The following is an 18,240-nucleotide window of genomic DNA, read 5'->3' on the forward strand; positions in this document are numbered from 1 at the left end:
AGGTAATTACATTTTTACTTAATATATCACCTATACTGAGATGTGCCAGGAACTGAGATGCATGATTAACTACTCTATGTCCTGCTCCTGAGTTGAAAATGTAAAAAGATAGTAGGCAACATGATTTCATAGTCTCTTACTTTCTTATGCTGGGAGCCTCTAGATTTATAGAACCTTAGCAGAATGTCCACATGTCAATTACAGTATAATTCAGGCTCGCTCTCATTCTCATATCTTTAAAATATATTTATTGAAAGAAAAATTTTGATTAGTAGGAAGTATAACATTTTCTAAGAATTTACAGAATTCCTATTTCTCATCTAAAATGAAAGATGCAGTATAGTGATTATTAGCAATATCTATCTATATTTATGTTTTCATTTTCTCTGTCTCCAGTCCTTCCTTAGCTCTAGCCTATCTTTCACAGAGGTGGAATGAACTCTCTAAAAGCAAACCTGGTAACATGTGTCACTTTCCTAAAAACAACTGAATAACAAATCAATCATAGGAGACCAAGCTGCAGGCTTCCTGCCATCCTCAATTCAACCACAAGCCCAGAGTGAGCCCAAGATCCACAGAATCCATCTATTTTCAGAGCCCCAAAATTATCAGCAATGTTTAAAACTAGAGTAAACATGCTGTTCTGTTTTGAATTCTATTCACATCTCCTTGCTTTTTATTTTGTTTATGTCTGTCTCTGGTGACCAGTAGGCCTTACAGTCAAGGCATTGCATGTGTAACACTGGAGACCTGGCACTTAAACCATTACTACTAACAAAGAAAGAGGCCAAGAAAAGGGTTTCTGAATAAACAAATGTTTTTTTTTCAAACCGAGATATTCTCTACACAATCTGAAAAATAAAATCAGGTCATTACTTACTAAAAAAGGAAAGAAACCTAAACTATGATTTTACTCTTAGATTTTTAAGAATGTTAAACAACTGTATTCTGTTACTTATGGATTTTTATTTCTAGTTGTCCTGAGTCCAATAATAGTAGTATTGCTTTTTAAAATTCTTGCTCAAAAGCAATAATAAGGCTCTGTGGTAAATCATTTGCCTAGCCTGAGTGAGGCCCTGGGTTCAATTCCCAGCACTGCAAAACAAAACCAAAATTGTACATAATATGATTACATATAAGTTAATACATTTTAAAGCACTGATATAATCCTTCAGTATAAATCAAGTTGTAAGTCATCCTTATCCTATAAACTGATTCTTACAAAAGCTGTTCATTTTGTTTTAAACTCTAGGCAGAATTTCAGTGGATAACTAGTTTTTATGATTGATGACTACCATGTTGCTAATGAAGATATAGTCAAAAGACCAAAATTCAGTCACACATTTTGTAGTTTTTGGTGAATATCTAAATATTATTATGTTTTTTTTTTTTTTACCTTCCATTTTGGATTTAGGACAGAAAAAAAATGCAGTTTTAGTAAATGTTTATATTTAAAAGAAGACACTTTCCTTTTCACTGCTTCATAGACCTACATGTTTCAACTAAAATCTGCCAAGAGCATTGAACTTCAATATAAGAGTAGAGAGTAGTTTTCCCAACTGCGTAAATATATTACATTCTGGACACTCTGAACTATTGACCTTCTCTATGAGGGAGATGCTGCTAAAATATCAGTTAATCATAAAGCGGTTCCACAATAGGCTACCCAGAAGCAGAAGACAATTTAAAAGAGCAATTTTAACGTGCAATTGCCAAAGTATGCAATGCAGACAATTCCTGATGATGGCATATTTTATTTCCCTTTAATAAGAGAAAGAGAAACTGTATTTTCTTAGCTTCTATACCAGATGGTGTACCCAGAGGAAACAAACACAGTAAAAAAGCAAGCATACTTTCTCCGATTGTTCAATGGAGTTTTTGAATTACTTCCCATTTAAGACAACTTCACATTTATGCCATTTTTTAGGATGTATAAAAAGCCTGAAGAAGCATTATGTGAACAACAACATGGGTCAGGCTGTAAACTAATAGCAAAATAATAATACCCCTCAGGTTCATAGAGAAGTCTGAGGCAGGCGTAGCTGGCCTGAGCCACCAGAGGCTGTAATTACCACCTCTCCTAACTTGAGAGACCCTGAAGCAAGTAATTGCACTTACTAAATGATTTTAATGTACTTTAGAAAGTAAACAAAAAAAAAATACCTTTGGCAACCAGGCAGGACATTATCAGAGAAGGACAAAAACACTTTTTTATACTTCTTTAAAAAACTGTTTGAAGTATTTAAGCACAGCATATATTTGATTGTTAAGCACCAATCCACTGTGCTCTCAATAAATAGGAAGCTGCAAACATTAAACTATGCTTTCTTTGGGAACTAGGTTGACTTGCAGAAGCTATTTTTTAAAAGGTATGTGTCTTCTGGATTTTACCTGCTGTCCTTTTAATTTTTTATTCCATACTATTACGAGGGAGGGAAATTACCTGTGTTGGGGTAAGAAGGAAAATAATTAAGGCTTTTAAAGTACTGATAATGGGTTTGAGGCCAGGCTGCCCTGTAGTTTTCCTAACTGTGTAAAGGTATTAAAATATAATGAACAAGTATCAACTATGTTGTTTTTCTCCCCAAGTCCTAAATTTAACAAATACAATAGTAAGACAATAATATATCTAGCTGATAGATTGGTGTGGACATAAAACATCATGATAGATTCACCTCACGTGAATTCCAAAGTCAAATGAATCCACATGTAGCTATAAAAAAGTTTACATTTTCTTTAGAAAATTTAACATTTTATCCATTATACGCATAAGTAAAATCTTTAAACTGATTTTCTAGAAAAAAATATCTATTGATGAATTTCTTCCAAGCAATAAGTCATTTACTGTTTCCTAAAATAAAGTATTAATGAATTATGTGCATTAAAATGGTATTGTGACGATGATAAGTAATAACTAAGTTATTCTTTGGTACTTAGAAAATGACAAATATCATTCCTCTGTGATACAGTAAAAAAAATGATAGAAGAATTTCTGCAAGTAGCCATCACTCTCTGTAACTCACAAAGAATCCATGTGAAAATGATTTCACATATATAGCTAAGTATTTATACTTATCTTTAAGGTTTCCTTATGATCTAACATGCATGCTATTAACGCGCATGGCTTCAAAATAATCAACATTTATTCAACTAGATGATATTAATACTAAAACTCAGCCATTACAAGGTGAATACACCCAGGTCTAAGTAAAACCAGATGAACTGTACATCTAGTACTCAGTGTCCCTTATAGAAACAGTGGTAACTAGGGCATGAACAATTTAATAGAATTAGATGGCAATTTTCTCCAAAGATTATGTTTGGGATCTCAAAAGGATCATTTCCCCTGATTATGAAGAAATATTCAACTTTTGAAATCGCTATCAAATAGCAGCTAATATCAGAGTTAGCATAAGTTGCGTTCTATTTTGTTGATATGGAATCCGAGGCTGAGGACAATGGTGTCACTATGAAGTCTAAGTTACGTTAAATTGAAGGGAAATGGATCTTAAAGAGTGGAAACAGATGGACATCATACTTTAATACCGACTTTATATTTGTTACACAATGTTTGTCAAGTATATTCAACTTCTGGTTTTCAAAAATTGTTTAAAAATCATTACCGCATATGCTTCCACGAGCTTTACCTCCTATTCTAATTTAAGAGCAAGATTAGTAGACTTTCCTAATGAATTTGGTAACCATGGCTTCTCTCAAATCTACAATGCACTAGAAAATCTAGTCGGTAACACTTACCGCCGCCCCCACCCCCGCAATATCCTGCATCAGGCACACCTTGTGAAGACATTAATTAACAATAATAAACACATGTGACAAAGATTCATCACATGTAAAACATGGTTTTATAAATAAAATTTCTATAGTTGGAAGTAAAATGACAAGTGATTGAGCCTAATACCACTTAATTCTATAAAAAGTACACAGACAAAACTTTCCCCAAAGAATCAGATAAAAAGACCAATATGGTTCCAAAGTGTCAAGGCACTTTCTAAGTTAGGAAGTGGCTATGGCATGGAAGATAATTTTACTTTATTCCCTCCCACACAGATGAGGCTATTCTCAGAATAAAGTACCTCAAATCAATTTGCAGTCATTTTTTTTTTTACTTATTACAGTTCAATGCACACTCTGAACATAAGCATTCAACAGGGATAAATCAACGTTCATTAACATAGTGCTGTCATTCACCTAATAGAGAACAGCGAACTTTAAAACACAGCCTGATTTACCTGCAATCTCTGCAGCTCTCATACCAAAGGCCAATTTACAATAATTCCTAGCTTAAACAAAAACTATACTATACTAACATACACTGCTCATTTTTAAAGACATTTTGTTCAAAATAAAGGACAAGAAAGCAGATGATTAACAAGCATGGGTAAAAGAAGTCAAGAGGAAGACCACGGAACAGTCAATTATCATTGGTTGGCATAATTTGTATATCCATTATGAAGACTAAGTGCAGTAAAAAGGCAATTTTATTAGAAAGCACATAGATGATGCCCTCAGTAAACCAGACTCTTTTGTTCCCCATTTTATTGTCAGCACATTAAATTTGGAATAGTAAAGTACTTTTCAGTTTCCATACTGTTTCCTCTTTTAATAACTTCTGTGACTAGGTGGTGGGGTTTCACTTGCTTCTCCCTGAAAAAGTTTATCTAGTACTATAAGAGTAATTTATAACATGAAGGATGTACCTTTATAGACTATGTAAAAGCCAATTATCAGATTTAGGCTGAATCATGGAGACCACCCAGCTTCTTCTAGGTAAAGCTGCTTTGCAAACATCAGAGGCAAGTGTGGGATCAATCACAAATTAGGGAACTCTCTAGTCTCTAAATCTCAAACTAATGGTTGACCAGGTATTTTCAATTAATAAACATCTTTAAATAGTTTCAACTAATATATAAAAATGTAGCTAAATTTAAAAATATACATGAATATTTTATGGATTTTGCTTTCTTGTAGATTAATATTCTTGGTGAGTAGCTCTATAATATTATAGATGTTCAAGAAATAAAAGACATTATATAAACATTTTCATAGATTCTCAGTTTAGGAATTCAATTTTTATAAACTCATTAGATGTTAAGGATACATACATTCATGTGTTAACTCTGTATTTCAACATAATGCATGATGGATGTAAAATGCCTCTTCAAACTAAACTACAAATTAAACCATTTTTAACAATAAAATATGTAGGGCATGAAAAATGCACTCAAATCACTTAGATTATTAAATTTTTAGTGGCTTTTAATAGATAAAAATTCTTCCACTATAAAAACAGTGTAATAAGGTATTAGGATATATGATTACATATTATTTTATTTCACTTATTATTCTTTATGGGTTTTTTTTCACATACTATTATTTTCACCAGTCTGTTTCAAGCATGGGGAGAATAATAACAAACATAAAAGGAAACCTTTCTGTTTTTGAGAGATGAGGGTCAGACTGCTGAGCTAATTCTCAGCAATAGGACATTGTGAATAGAACAGTTATTTTTCAAAGCATTATCCATACTATATGATATGGCCTCTAGGCTGAATATATTATTGAGGAAGACCATGTCTATGTGATAAAAAAGATATAAGCATTTGCTTGAACTAGAAAGGTCGGTCTTCCTCTCTCACTAATACTTTCATCCACAGCTATCAGAAATGATTGGGCTACATACACAGAAGGTTCACCAAAATGATCAAGCAAGACTCTAGATTCAAAACAAAATTAGGATAATAATAAGGAAGCACATACATTGCTTTTATGTCAGCCAAATATGGCATAGTCAAGGTATGTAACTACCTAGTTCACTGGACTTCTTAGAATAGTGTGATATTATATATTAAGTAATTAGATCATTAAATATTACATTTGTGTTAGATATCTCATGCTAGATTCCTTCACAGGTAGAATACCCACTATTCAGTCTTACCTGCACATTTGGTTCTGGTGATTAACGGAGGTCCTGGAAGTCCTGTTCCACCTTCCCCAGGTCTTGTAAGTAGTACTCGAATCTCATATTCAGTATCTGGATCTAAATGCCACAATTTATAAGTTGGAGCATTGACTGCATGGGTTTCTGTCCAGGATCCTGATGTCATTCGATATTCCACTTCTTTCAGGATAATGGGACCATCTCCAATGATTGAATTGGCATTCAGTTGAATCAACAAATATGTAGGCCCAACGCCAAGTAGCTGGGGAGGAGCAATGGGTCTTGGTGGTTCTAGGAGAGAAGAGTGTGCTCTGATTAGAAAATAATCTGAAACATTAAAATACAGAGACATATTAATGCCTCTTGAAACCCAAAGCCTTATTGAGCGATTTATTTCTTAGTATATGGTAAATATTTAAAAGAAGACCAGAACTGAAGTTGTCAGGCAACTACACTTTTAAAGAGCAAATACTTCTGTGAAGCCTTATGACCATGTTGCATATATTTTTTTTCATCAAAAGCATGCCTTTCCAGGAGATAAAAATTGTAAAGACACAATAAACAAGAGACATACAGAAAATATTTAGACATGAAAAACTCTCATTAGCTAACAGCAGACCTGATTTTTACTGTTTTATTTCATTTATGAAATATGGCAAAGGGGTATTTTATTGTTGTTGTTGTTTTGTTTTCTACTTCTTCAGAGCTCCTATATATGAGATCAGAAGGTAAGCAATGAGGCTGACTACGAAAGAGGATGTCAGGTGCTTAACTGTTCCCCTACACCCACGTCCCAGAGTGAGAAACTGAAATTTACACCTAGGCAAAAATCACAAATGACTCCGAATCACTGGCCTTTGGGAATAGCATGTGATAAGGCAATGTATCACATATTAAATTCAAATGTCAAAGGTACACTGTAATTTAATTTTGGCTTGCTTATGATTCTTTGCTTCAAAGAAACTTGGAGAAATATCACTTCAATGTCTGAACTGATTGAAATGATGAATGATGTACTGGACCACATTTTACCCCCTTAACAACAAGGCAGGTGAAATGAAAGCCTGGCCTTGGAAGGACTCCACAGCCCCAGCCCTGTCTGTAGGGTCCGTCCACAAAGTACTTTTTAGGTCATGAAGTCATAATTAGGACACGTGATCAGGTGGGGTTTTCTCTGAACTTCTAGAACAACGTTTCTCACATTTTTAAGGGACATTAAAAGACTCTGCAGAAAACTGTTAATAAAATTGTAATTGCCCCCAAGTTGCTTTAACACTTATTTCTAAATGTTAGAACAAATCACACAAAAGAAAAACTATGAAATGCAACAACCTAATACTTTCTCACCCTAACCTGACCCATGCCAGGTAGGAGTGGGCTGGAGATGTATACACAGGAAATTCAAAGACACACTGCCAGCATCCTTCACACTGTATTTTCTATTTACTGGCATTGCATTCCATAGGGGAAAAAAAAATGCCACGGGGTGGGGGAAAAAAAGCCCATTGACAGGTTTTACCTTCTCATGCTTGTTTAAATGAATCAACAATTTTTAGTTGGAGCCCAAAGATTACATTTTTTTTAATTCTGATGATATAAAATTTACTAGCTTATAAATCCCTGACTTACAAACATCCTCTTTAAAAAAAAAAAAAAAAAAGGATAAGACAAGATGGCCTGGGATCCTACACATAGTAAGATCATTTTCAAGAATTTTCCTTCAAAATTCATAGGACAAATATTAACAAATTACTAACTAATAAGTTGTTCTACATATTTGGGTAATACTGTAGGGGATAAATAATTATAATAAATCGATGAATTCATTATTTTACATGGAGAGCTATATAAGAAGCAAACAGCATCCTGTAATAAAGAATAATAGAGGTAATACATTTTTCATCCTATCCAAAATTACTATTAAAAATAAAAGTAATCTCCCTTCAATAATCAATGCTCATTAAGTTAATAGCTTTCAAACTAGTTACTGAAAGGATGATATAATCTTGTGGCTAACTGTGCTCATGTTTAAAATGAAAATAAAACTTAAGATTGAAAATTACACTATATAAACTGCATATATTTTAACTACTTCTATTGAAAAGTAGTTGAACATTTGATTTATAAACTTTATCCACGAAATCTATTCCTTATGCTTTGTAAATTATTTCAACAATATTTAGTTAATATTGTTTCCTAGGGTGAACTATTTCCGGTTTCACAAATGAATTCAATGAAATTATCTGCAACAGAAAGTTTAAATAAAACCATAAATTTTTTAATAAAATTCTACGTTTAAATAAAAATAGAATTTTCATTTGTCAGAGTTCTACATTTCATAGAATGAAATTTCACTCACAAATCCAACAAATTTTATAGAGTTACAGAAAATTTTATAGAGTTACAGAAGTTTTAGGAGACAAGAAGGAAAAAAAAAAGTTAACATATTCTCTAAACCTTAAACTAAATGAAACTGAATAGAGAAATGAACATAATAGAAAAATGCAAATACCTTCCCAGACTCTCGAAATGCCACACGGATTTAAAGCAGCAGTGTGTATTTTGTGAATAAACTGAGTTGCCACAAATGTGCAATATTTGTTTTTATTCCAGATGGCTCATATACTGACTAATGTAAGTTAAAGTAGGAAACAGTGTTAAATTCATAGCACTGTGCTTCTACCCCAGAGCAGCAATACCTCACTTGCTTTATAGTTCAAAGATGACCTGAAGAAGTCTGATTCTTAACATGATGAATGAACAAAAACAATACACCAAGTGAATTATAAATAACAAACCCTGGTTGACCTACAAATGTATAGGTGCTCTGAAACCTGACCTTATGCGTGTCTACCAATGTTATATCTTACCCATCAAAACCCTGAACACTCTTGCCATAGGAAACAAGAAGGAAACGAGAGAGAAAAAGAAAACAGAGAAAGGGAGGGGAAAGCTAGAGCAAAACACATTAGAAGCAGGCATAGTATTTCTCCTGTCATTTCAATCTTTAATGAAGTGACATAAAAAGAAAATGAAATTTGAAGTCAGGAGGCCTGGTTTCAAGAAATGCATATGCAATAGTAGGGTAAACTTGAATATACCTTTTAACTTGTATTACGTTTTCTTCATCAATGAACTAGGCATTCTTAGAAAAATTTTTAGAGATGACATTTTAAAATATTTGTGATACTATTTTCTTTTTTTAAATCAGAGCATAGATAAATTTTAAACCAGAAATTAATATCCAACACTAGTATTATGTATAAATAAAACAAGTAAGGTTGATGTAGTCAGGATTGTGTTCTGAAGAAAGGCAGTAGTTCACTCTGTTCAGTTTTCTATTCCATGTGCTAGGGTCAAGCACAAGATTGGTCTAATAATCAAAGCAACAGCTCAAATCTGGTACTGTGGCAATATTAAAAGAGGAATATAAGCATATGCATTGATTAACATCATGATTATAAGAAGTGAAACTTACATTAATGAGACTAATATACCACAAAACATTAAATTTTTACGTTGGAGGTAAAAAGTAGACTTATATTAGCATGTGTATTTTGTTTTTAGACCCTGGAGAACAAGGAGATTTATTTATAAAATCTCTATTCATTTCAATAAATTATGCATGAATTTTAATCAGTTAGCAAATGAACAAGTAATTGTTCTGCAGCAATATTAATATTCTTCATAACTTCATACACTATCAGACTCAGAGGTGTGGTGCAAATAAATCCCAGTTGTACACTAGGTATCAACTGAAGCATGCGATCCAAAAATACAAGATAAACTTTGCCAATGTTACCAATTAACTTTCAATTAATGACTTACATCCATTATTCTAGAGCTAACCTATTATAAAATCCCAATTATGTATTCAGCTTGCTTTATTTGTTTTTATATTTCAGTTTTTAAATGTGTCTTAAAATCAAGGAAACCATTATGAAACTATATTCTCATCCAATTATTCGTATTATAATGGTATTTTACAAACGTGTCACTTATCAAAATTCAGTTAATCAATAAAATGCAAAATCAGTAATAGAAGCCAGGAAGTCAGAAAATGTCAGTAACAAAGTAAATGTCAAGGCAAATAACGCTTCTATCACCATCATCCCAGACAGATAAACTGAATGCCTCTCAATACTACCTTCTTCCTAACTGTTTTATTTAGTTGTCAATAAGGCCGAGACATAAAAGTTTCCTAGGATTAACCCTCCCAGTATAGAAGGAGACAAAGATCTTACACATTACCACAACCTGGTGACTAAAAGAACAAAAATTTATTCTCTCAAAGTTCTTGAAGCTAGATATTGGAAATCAGTATCACTGGATAGAAATCCAGTGTTAATAGGCTGTACTGTCACTCAGTGCTCCAGGTAAATATCAATTTCATTCTTCCCCTAACTTCTGGTGACTGCTAGTATTCTTTGTTTTACAATGGAATCCCTCCCATCTCTGCCTTGGTGCTCACACACCTCCTCCTCTGCTGTCTATAGGCAAACCTCCCTCCATCTCCCACATGTGACTGCATTTAGGGCCTGCATAGATAATTCAGAACATACTCACCATTCCAAATCCTTAATATACTAACATCTGCAAAAGTTATTTTAACATATAAGATAATATTTCCAGGTTCTGTGGATTAGAAACTGATATATTTGGGAGACAATTTTCAGTTTAGCACGTTATGGACTGTGATTTCATCATTCCTTTAAGGAAATAGCTCAGTTCTTTTTCCTACTTTGTGGGAAACTTCTGAGTAGGAAAAAAACTTCATCAGAGAAAGTTCGGTTCAGAGCAGTGAAAAAAAATATGAAAGAGCTTAAAAATATATCTGTTATTCTTTTTGTATTTACAATTTATTTGTTGTGAAAAGAAATGAGAATAGAGATGATGACCTTGAAAATGAATTCAAGAGTTTAGTGCTTCCTTGCCAAATACAAATTCCTGCAAAACCCACATTAGAATATTTTTTGATAAAGACAGATGTCTTCTTATTTATTACTACTTATTTAAGTGAATATATCACTACGAGTTGGATTATTCTATTTCTTATTACCCTCTTTATGGAATTTTTATCTAGTTGTGTTTTCTGTTAAACAATAAATTCACTGTTTATGTTTTTTGTTTATTTTTCTTATTCACCACCTACTGGGTTTTCAAGTAAAGGCAAAGGAACATTAAGAAGCTAAAAGAAAGAAATGTGACATAATGCAGGTGTTCCTTAGCTCCCCTATAATAAGTTTTAAATTATCCTAAATAGAATAATAGCATAATTTAATGGTTCTTGAGTGCTTTGAAAAATTTGAAATAATATCACTGATAAATAGATAATAATCTTTGCCCAAAAAAACAAAAATCAAAGCAAGTTTTTCATAATTAGAAACATTTTCTTTGGGCATTTACTATATGACAACATAATTTGCTTTATTTTTGCTTAGATGTTAAAACATAAAATACATATCTGAAAACTTTTAGATTTATTTATCAAGGCTTCTACTGTACCCCAGTTTATGAACTATAACCTAGAAATATTTATGTAGAGAGTGATGTTCTGATGTTCTTTCATGATTTTCACACTGTTATTCTTCTGATACTTAACACTTTCAGTCCTAAAAATTCCTTAGGCAATCAAATACTAACCCATCCATTTTTATGGCTACTATCTCATAATTTTTACTCATACAATGATATAACCAGAAATGTCTACAAATTTTCTTTCTTATAAATTACTGTTATCATAATTACATATTTATATATTGACATCATGTCAATCCCTTTTTAAAAAAATCTATCAAGCCAACTGATGGATATAATTCTCAAATTATAACATTTACATGTCTCAAAATCTTGCACTGGTAGACAAAAGACATAACAAAATGAAGATGTTGACACACCTGAGGCCACTATGCTGGCAATACACTAAGTATGATATTAATCAACGAGTACTATTACAATTTATTATCATCCTATGAAAATTAGATCGATGTTAGCATATAGTTATGCTGAATTGTGCAAAGAATGTATGTAAATTGTGCTCCACGGCATATACTCATAAGATTCCAAACACAAATAACTTCTGAGAAACCATCAAGTTTCATGGTTTCAGATGCCAGTAGGTAAGTTGGTAAGAAAACAGTACATTGTTTATGTGTACCTAAAATTCCATCTCTTTTAGTTCCTCCATAAGCAGGATAGAGCTGAGTTGAAGAAAGAGAGCACAAGCTCTCATTTAAATGAAGTGCTCATTTATCCAAACAGGCTTGACTAGTACCAATAGGCATTGGTAAATGAGCACTCCAGTACATAGCTGCTCAAAGTCAAGCGAACTGATGTTTTTGGAAAACATTTCATCAATATATATCAGGAAATAAAAATGTGTTTTTAAATCAAAGTTATTCTTCTTCTGGGAATTTGTTATAAGGAACTAATTTAAGAGACCCAAAAAGATTAATCAAAATATTCAACAATAGCTAATTATAATGTATCTATTCAATAGAATTCCCACAAGCCTTAAGAAGGCACACTGTAAAAATTATTAGTTTTCATTTTAAAAAGTGAAAAGCATATTCAATTATTGGTGGTGGTGGGGGAAATCACTACCAGAAGAAAACTTTTAGGTTTAGAATATGTAGCAGAAAAGCTAATACCTGCCTGTTATTAGGGGACTATGAGACCATGAATGAATTGCTTTTTTTCTTTTATTCCTGTGATCCAATAAAATTTGTAATGTGCCCATAAAACTTTCTCATGGTTAGAGTCACAGTGTTTCTTGCACTGCCTGAAAAAAATTTAATGTTAATATAATAGAATAAATGGCTGGCTCAACAATGCCTTAAAAATAAGTTACACATGCCATAATAAGTACAGGTACCTATACAAACTTTATGTAGTCAGTACAAGAAAATATACACAATTTTGGCACAACAATCTTCATCTGAAGATGGGGATATTTGCATACTTTTTTATTTATTAAATTTACTTTTAGATGCTGAAATGAAGTCCTCAAAAGTGAGATTTACTACCTCCTTTTGTGAACCATGTAGCCAGCCAATTGCTCTGACATTGATACACAACACCTACAAAATGTTACTATTTAATTAAAGGAGTTAGTTGACTGGAACAAAAGAACACTTTCTAAGCAATTGCTTAGTGACCAAGTGGCATCAGATGATTTATCCAGCTTATTAAAAAGGTGGGGGGTAGCACAACTACAAACCTAGCAATAATTCTTTTTTTATTTTGGTCAAATCAGATCAATTAAAAAAATTTGTAGAAGAATATTTTCATTGAAAAAGTTCCCCCCTTATATATTTTAAGTAGTTTAAATATAAATTATAAATCAGGAATGATATAAGAACATATAATTCTACAAGCATCAGAAAATATACATGTGATATTTTTTGACCAAAAATGCAGTTCAGGGTAGGAGAAAATTCTGAAGCTAAATATGCCACTCTTCATATGGAACAACAATTTTGCATCTCAAGTCAATATCTGATACCTATTCATTTTTTAAACTTCAAGATCTGTAGGATTAGTCTACTTAAACTCTGTGACATGGCTTTTCCCTGCTGCCTAAAGTGCTGAAATAAGAAGAATCAGTTCATCATTGAAACTGCAAATTTTACATTCTGAGTTTTATATCCTATGCATTACCATGGCATTTTATTCACCTTGATTTGAAAACATTGCTGCAATAACTTTATTACATGCTTCAAATAAAAAGACACAGACAGAACTCTGTTTTTGATCTGTCAGCAGAAACTGAAAACAAGTTGAGGATTACATTTAGAGTATATGAAAAGATAAAGGGATTTTTGAGAAGTAAAATTTATTTGCTTTGTAGTACACAAAATCAAACTACAAGATAATATGGATTTGCATCTCATTTTGTTCAAAACCTACTCTTCCTTATTAATCTCTTCGTAATAATTGGTTCGGAATCATGGGTTATTGTAATAATTTAACAACGTTACAACAGCCTCTCTATTACAATCCACAAGACAACAGGTCACATATGTTATAATGAAATTTATGGATCCTTTTGCATGAGTCATAACCTCATAAATACAGAAGGTTTCTCTTATGGTCATTTAATCCCCCATTTAAGCTTTGTCAGAGCTCAAACTGTTCATAACATTTAAGAGAAAGAACATCCAGGTGTTATTCTTAGAATAACAATCAACTCAGTAGTAAAACTAGGAAAGCCCTTCAACTCTGTTTAGTTCCCTGAAGTCTAGAGTCATAAACAGGCACTCACATCACTGTTTTATCAGTCACATTTATGAGGTAGAAGAATAAAAAATATACATGGTTGGATAAAGGAGGAATATACATGCTGAGACAAAGCAGGAGAACTGTGTTTGGCAATAACAATGCATGTCCCGGGAATATTTAAAGACACCTAGCTTGTATGACGCAGGCCCTTATGCATTCTAGATAATTGGCAAAGGAATTTAGAGTACAATACCATTCATATTCATTTTATGATAGTGCATATTGAGACAAAATGCCTGAATACAGTAGAAAAGAGAGAGAGATCAATTAAAAGTGTCTACAATAACATTATGATGTCTTTATATATAAACATTTATATATGCATATGTAATATTTATGAATAATAAAGAAAAATATTTAAAATATTTTATATCTTCCACATATTTAAAATAAATACTTTGAATAACTTGATGGGACTAAATTCACAATTTACAGAAATTTTAAAACCGTACAATTAAAAGTATTTCCCCACACTTAATTATATTCAAAGACACATAAGTTTGCCTACTTGTTCCCTGGGTCTTAACACTCAATTGTGGTGGCTGGTAGTATAATACATAATAAGCATATGTTCTTTATAAATAAGTGACATTCCAAGTCCACTTAAAATATTACGTGGGGTTTTATGTATATGAAGCTACAAACAGATGGCCATTATTTTGCTGTAATGACAGTCTGGCCACGGAAGCAGGAGCCTCTATTTACTACCTCCACTAGTGACCCTGGTTTCCAGGCAGGTAAACTGCAATATTATTGACTCTAAGTTAATCAGTGGAAACTTTAGCTTTTATTTCTTAATGACTCTGGAGGGTACAGAGTAACCATTGGGAGTGGAGGTGGGGAGTTGGGGGCACTGGCATATCCGTTTATGCAACAAATAAAATATTTGTTTTTTTATAAAGGAAATGAAATTTTGATGATGTCATAAAACCATGTGAAGAACATGTCACTCATTGTATACATAATGAACTTTATGTGAATCCTACTAACTCTAGAGCATTCATCATTTTAATTTTCTTTTCAGTTCAAAAAACATAAACCATCAGAGACTTAAAAAATCTTCATAGAAGAAAAATATGACACAGGCATAGACAAACCAGTGTATATGCAGTCCCCATACCATATGATATAAATAGCAGTTGTACAACATTTCTTCAATTTGGGGATTCAAAAAAGCAAAAACACCCAGGTGTCTTATTGGTTGAAATATTCTGGATTAAATCAGGATACAGAGGACTTTTAATGAGATACAAGTTCAGGACATGTAACTGATTCCAGATAATTGCTTTAAGAGTCATGAAATTTGAATGGAGACCAGAGAACAGACTCCTATGTGCTTCTACTTGTGCTTCTGAACTAAGAAAATCAGGTTTTGTGTGGTTAAATTGAGCTTACACAGGCATAATGACGAAAACAAAGGACAATGTCACAAAAACAGAGCCTTCCTGGTTGTTGCCATAGTAATAGGACTTCTGAATGATCATGTTAATCATTACGAAGGTTTAGACATAGCTCATCCCCTAAGGGTTCATACATTGGAAACGTGGTCTCAGTGTGACAATGTCATGGAGGGAGTAGGACCTCTTAAGAGGTTTGACCAACCAGGAGATTTTAAAGTCATTACGACATTGTCCTCTGAACAGGTGAAGATAGTTTTCCTGTGGTCTTGAGTTAATTCTCACAAGTGTTGCCATAAAGAGCCAAGACTGGCCCCTCTCTCAGCTCTGGCTTTCTGTCTGGCCATGTGATCTCTCCCCTATCACATGTAAAACTCCTACAATTTCATCTACCATGACTTGATACAGACAGGGGATCTTGCCAGGGCTATTAGCCTACTTTTGGGACTTTCAGTCCCAAATGGAAGCTAAACAAACCCCTCTTGTTCGTTAAGTACTCAGTCACAGGTAATTCATTAAAACTGACTACACAATCATCTAGTTCTATTAATATTCCTTTTGAGGTCAAAATATCTGTCAACATACAATATTCTGAGTACAATCAAAGTTAAAATAACCACATCCAGCTTTATAATCAGATGGAAAAGGGAGGTACATAGGAATAATTAGGGAATATTTGATAAAATAGCATTTTTATATTAATGATATTTTAAGGTACTTAATCACATAGACAGCTATCTGTGTGAAAAAAAATTAAATCAATATGACTGCTGAGAGAGCAAAAACACACACAAAAACTTTTAATTTCAATACCTTCAAACACTTCCATTTCCACACCATAATGAAGCATCTAGACATTCAGAATATCAAAATAAGTAATATCATCTAAAACATAAAATATTGGAACAGAGTCCTACTTCTGTGATTCATTAGTATACAGAAATGGAGGGTTTCTAGTATACTTAAATAAAGGATTTTCTAGATCCCAGGTCATGCAATTTGATAGCAAATGTCTGGGCTTTTCCTCCATAGCTACCACTCCTAAATGACAAGAAACCTCCTTCATCTACTTTGATAAATATCATACCTTTTTAAAAACTAGGGTTTGAAATAGCTGGTAACCCAGACTATTCATATGCACTTTACTGTGAACTTCAAATTTCCCATAATTTTCCAACTTTACCCACATCAACTGGAAATTTGCTAGGGGAAAGTATGATAACAAATAATATGTGCTAATATTTTCATGAACACTGAAGATCCTTATAAATGGTACCTCAAAGAGCAGCTATAAGATGAACAAAGAACTGAGGCAGTAAGCCTACTACTTTAAACAGTATAAAGAGGAGAGGAAAGTATATTCCTTTGGCATGTGTTTTTGTACAGTGACAGACTAATATAATATGATGGTTGAGAGATCTTTATATTGTAACTGAAGGGTACCATTTTCTACTCCAAAGTCATATCCTTATATTTAAAATGTATACGCCTATGTCTAGGATTAGGTTTTAAAGTAAGAGTCTGACATTGGGCAAATGTCAAGACAGTTTTGTAATTAATCACAAAAGTATACCAGATATACCATTACTGTACAATACAATGGTGTGTTCAAAAAGTAAAGGCACTAATTGGTGTATGGATATTTTTAATCTTCTTTTAAAGGTTATTTTATATTAATGTATACATGCAAATCATGTTAAGGGGATAAAAAATCTACTCATTGTAAATATTTTCCTCCTTTAAAGGCACATGTCAATTTATGTGGTGAAGATGAGGTCAATGCTCAAGACTGTGCCATCCAATCATGGTTTCAGCTAGGAGATATTCAAATTATAAACAGAATGGCCAGGAAAAAAAAATACAAGATAGTTTTTGTGACTATCACAATACTATAGATAATATAAAAAATGAAACGGAGGCACAAAATACAAAAATCACCATAGTGATCTAAAAACATGGACATGGATCTTTTCTAGCTCTCCCATTAAGAGGATGGGCCCATGCGCTATCCTCTTCAATCTAAGGGACTTCATACCTGGTTCAAGGAACAGAGCACAAAGGAAGGAGATGGAATAAGACTTCTCAGGCTAGGTCGTGAGGAGCCACATATGCCTCCACTGTTCAATAAAAACTGAAACCTTTGTTCTTGGAGCCCTGAGACACCACATAAAAACTACAATTTGCTGGAGAAGTTATTCCAGCTTAAGTGCCAGACATGTGGATGAAGTCTTAACAATTCTAGCCTCTAGGAGTTTGAATCGCCTTCATTTATTCATTTTGAGACTTCTCAGCCAAAGATCCAAATATCAGAAGACCCAGGAAAACCATCACTACCACCACGACTTTCCAAATTTTTGGCCCACAGGAACAGTAAACATTATACAATGGCTAGTCTTATGCCACCAAGGTTTTTTTTTTTTTTTTTTTTCTCTCTCTCTCCATATTTTACTGTACAGGACTGGAAAAATGGAGTAGTATGTCTTATTAAGACATGTGATGATAATCTTCAAGGAAATATCTAATTTGGGGGGGGGGTGGAAGGTAACTAGGAATTGAACTCAGGACTGCTTACCCATTGAGTCATATCCCCAGCCTTTTTAAAAA

At 33.0% G+C, this 18,240-nt stretch overlaps 1 protein-coding gene across 8 annotated transcripts in view; it reads right to left on the minus strand.

Moving 5' to 3' along the window:
- The window catches only part of PTPRK (protein tyrosine phosphatase receptor type K), a 572,160-nt gene that overhangs the window by 227,126 nt on the left and 326,794 nt on the right, over positions 1-18,240 (minus strand). For all 8 annotated transcript variants that reach the window (XM_081294494.1, XM_081294493.1, XM_081294498.1 and 5 more), the window contains exon 7: positions 5,957-6,250. In XM_081294494.1, the coding sequence (XP_081150620.1) occupies positions 5,957-6,250 (294 nt within the window). The remainder of the gene's footprint in view (positions 1-5,956; positions 6,251-18,240) is intronic.

The sequence above is a fragment of the Spermophilus citellus genome (genome assembly GCF_964194105.1).
Source record: "Spermophilus citellus genome assembly, chromosome: 5".
Lineage (NCBI taxonomy): Eukaryota > Metazoa > Chordata > Mammalia > Rodentia > Sciuridae > Spermophilus > Spermophilus citellus.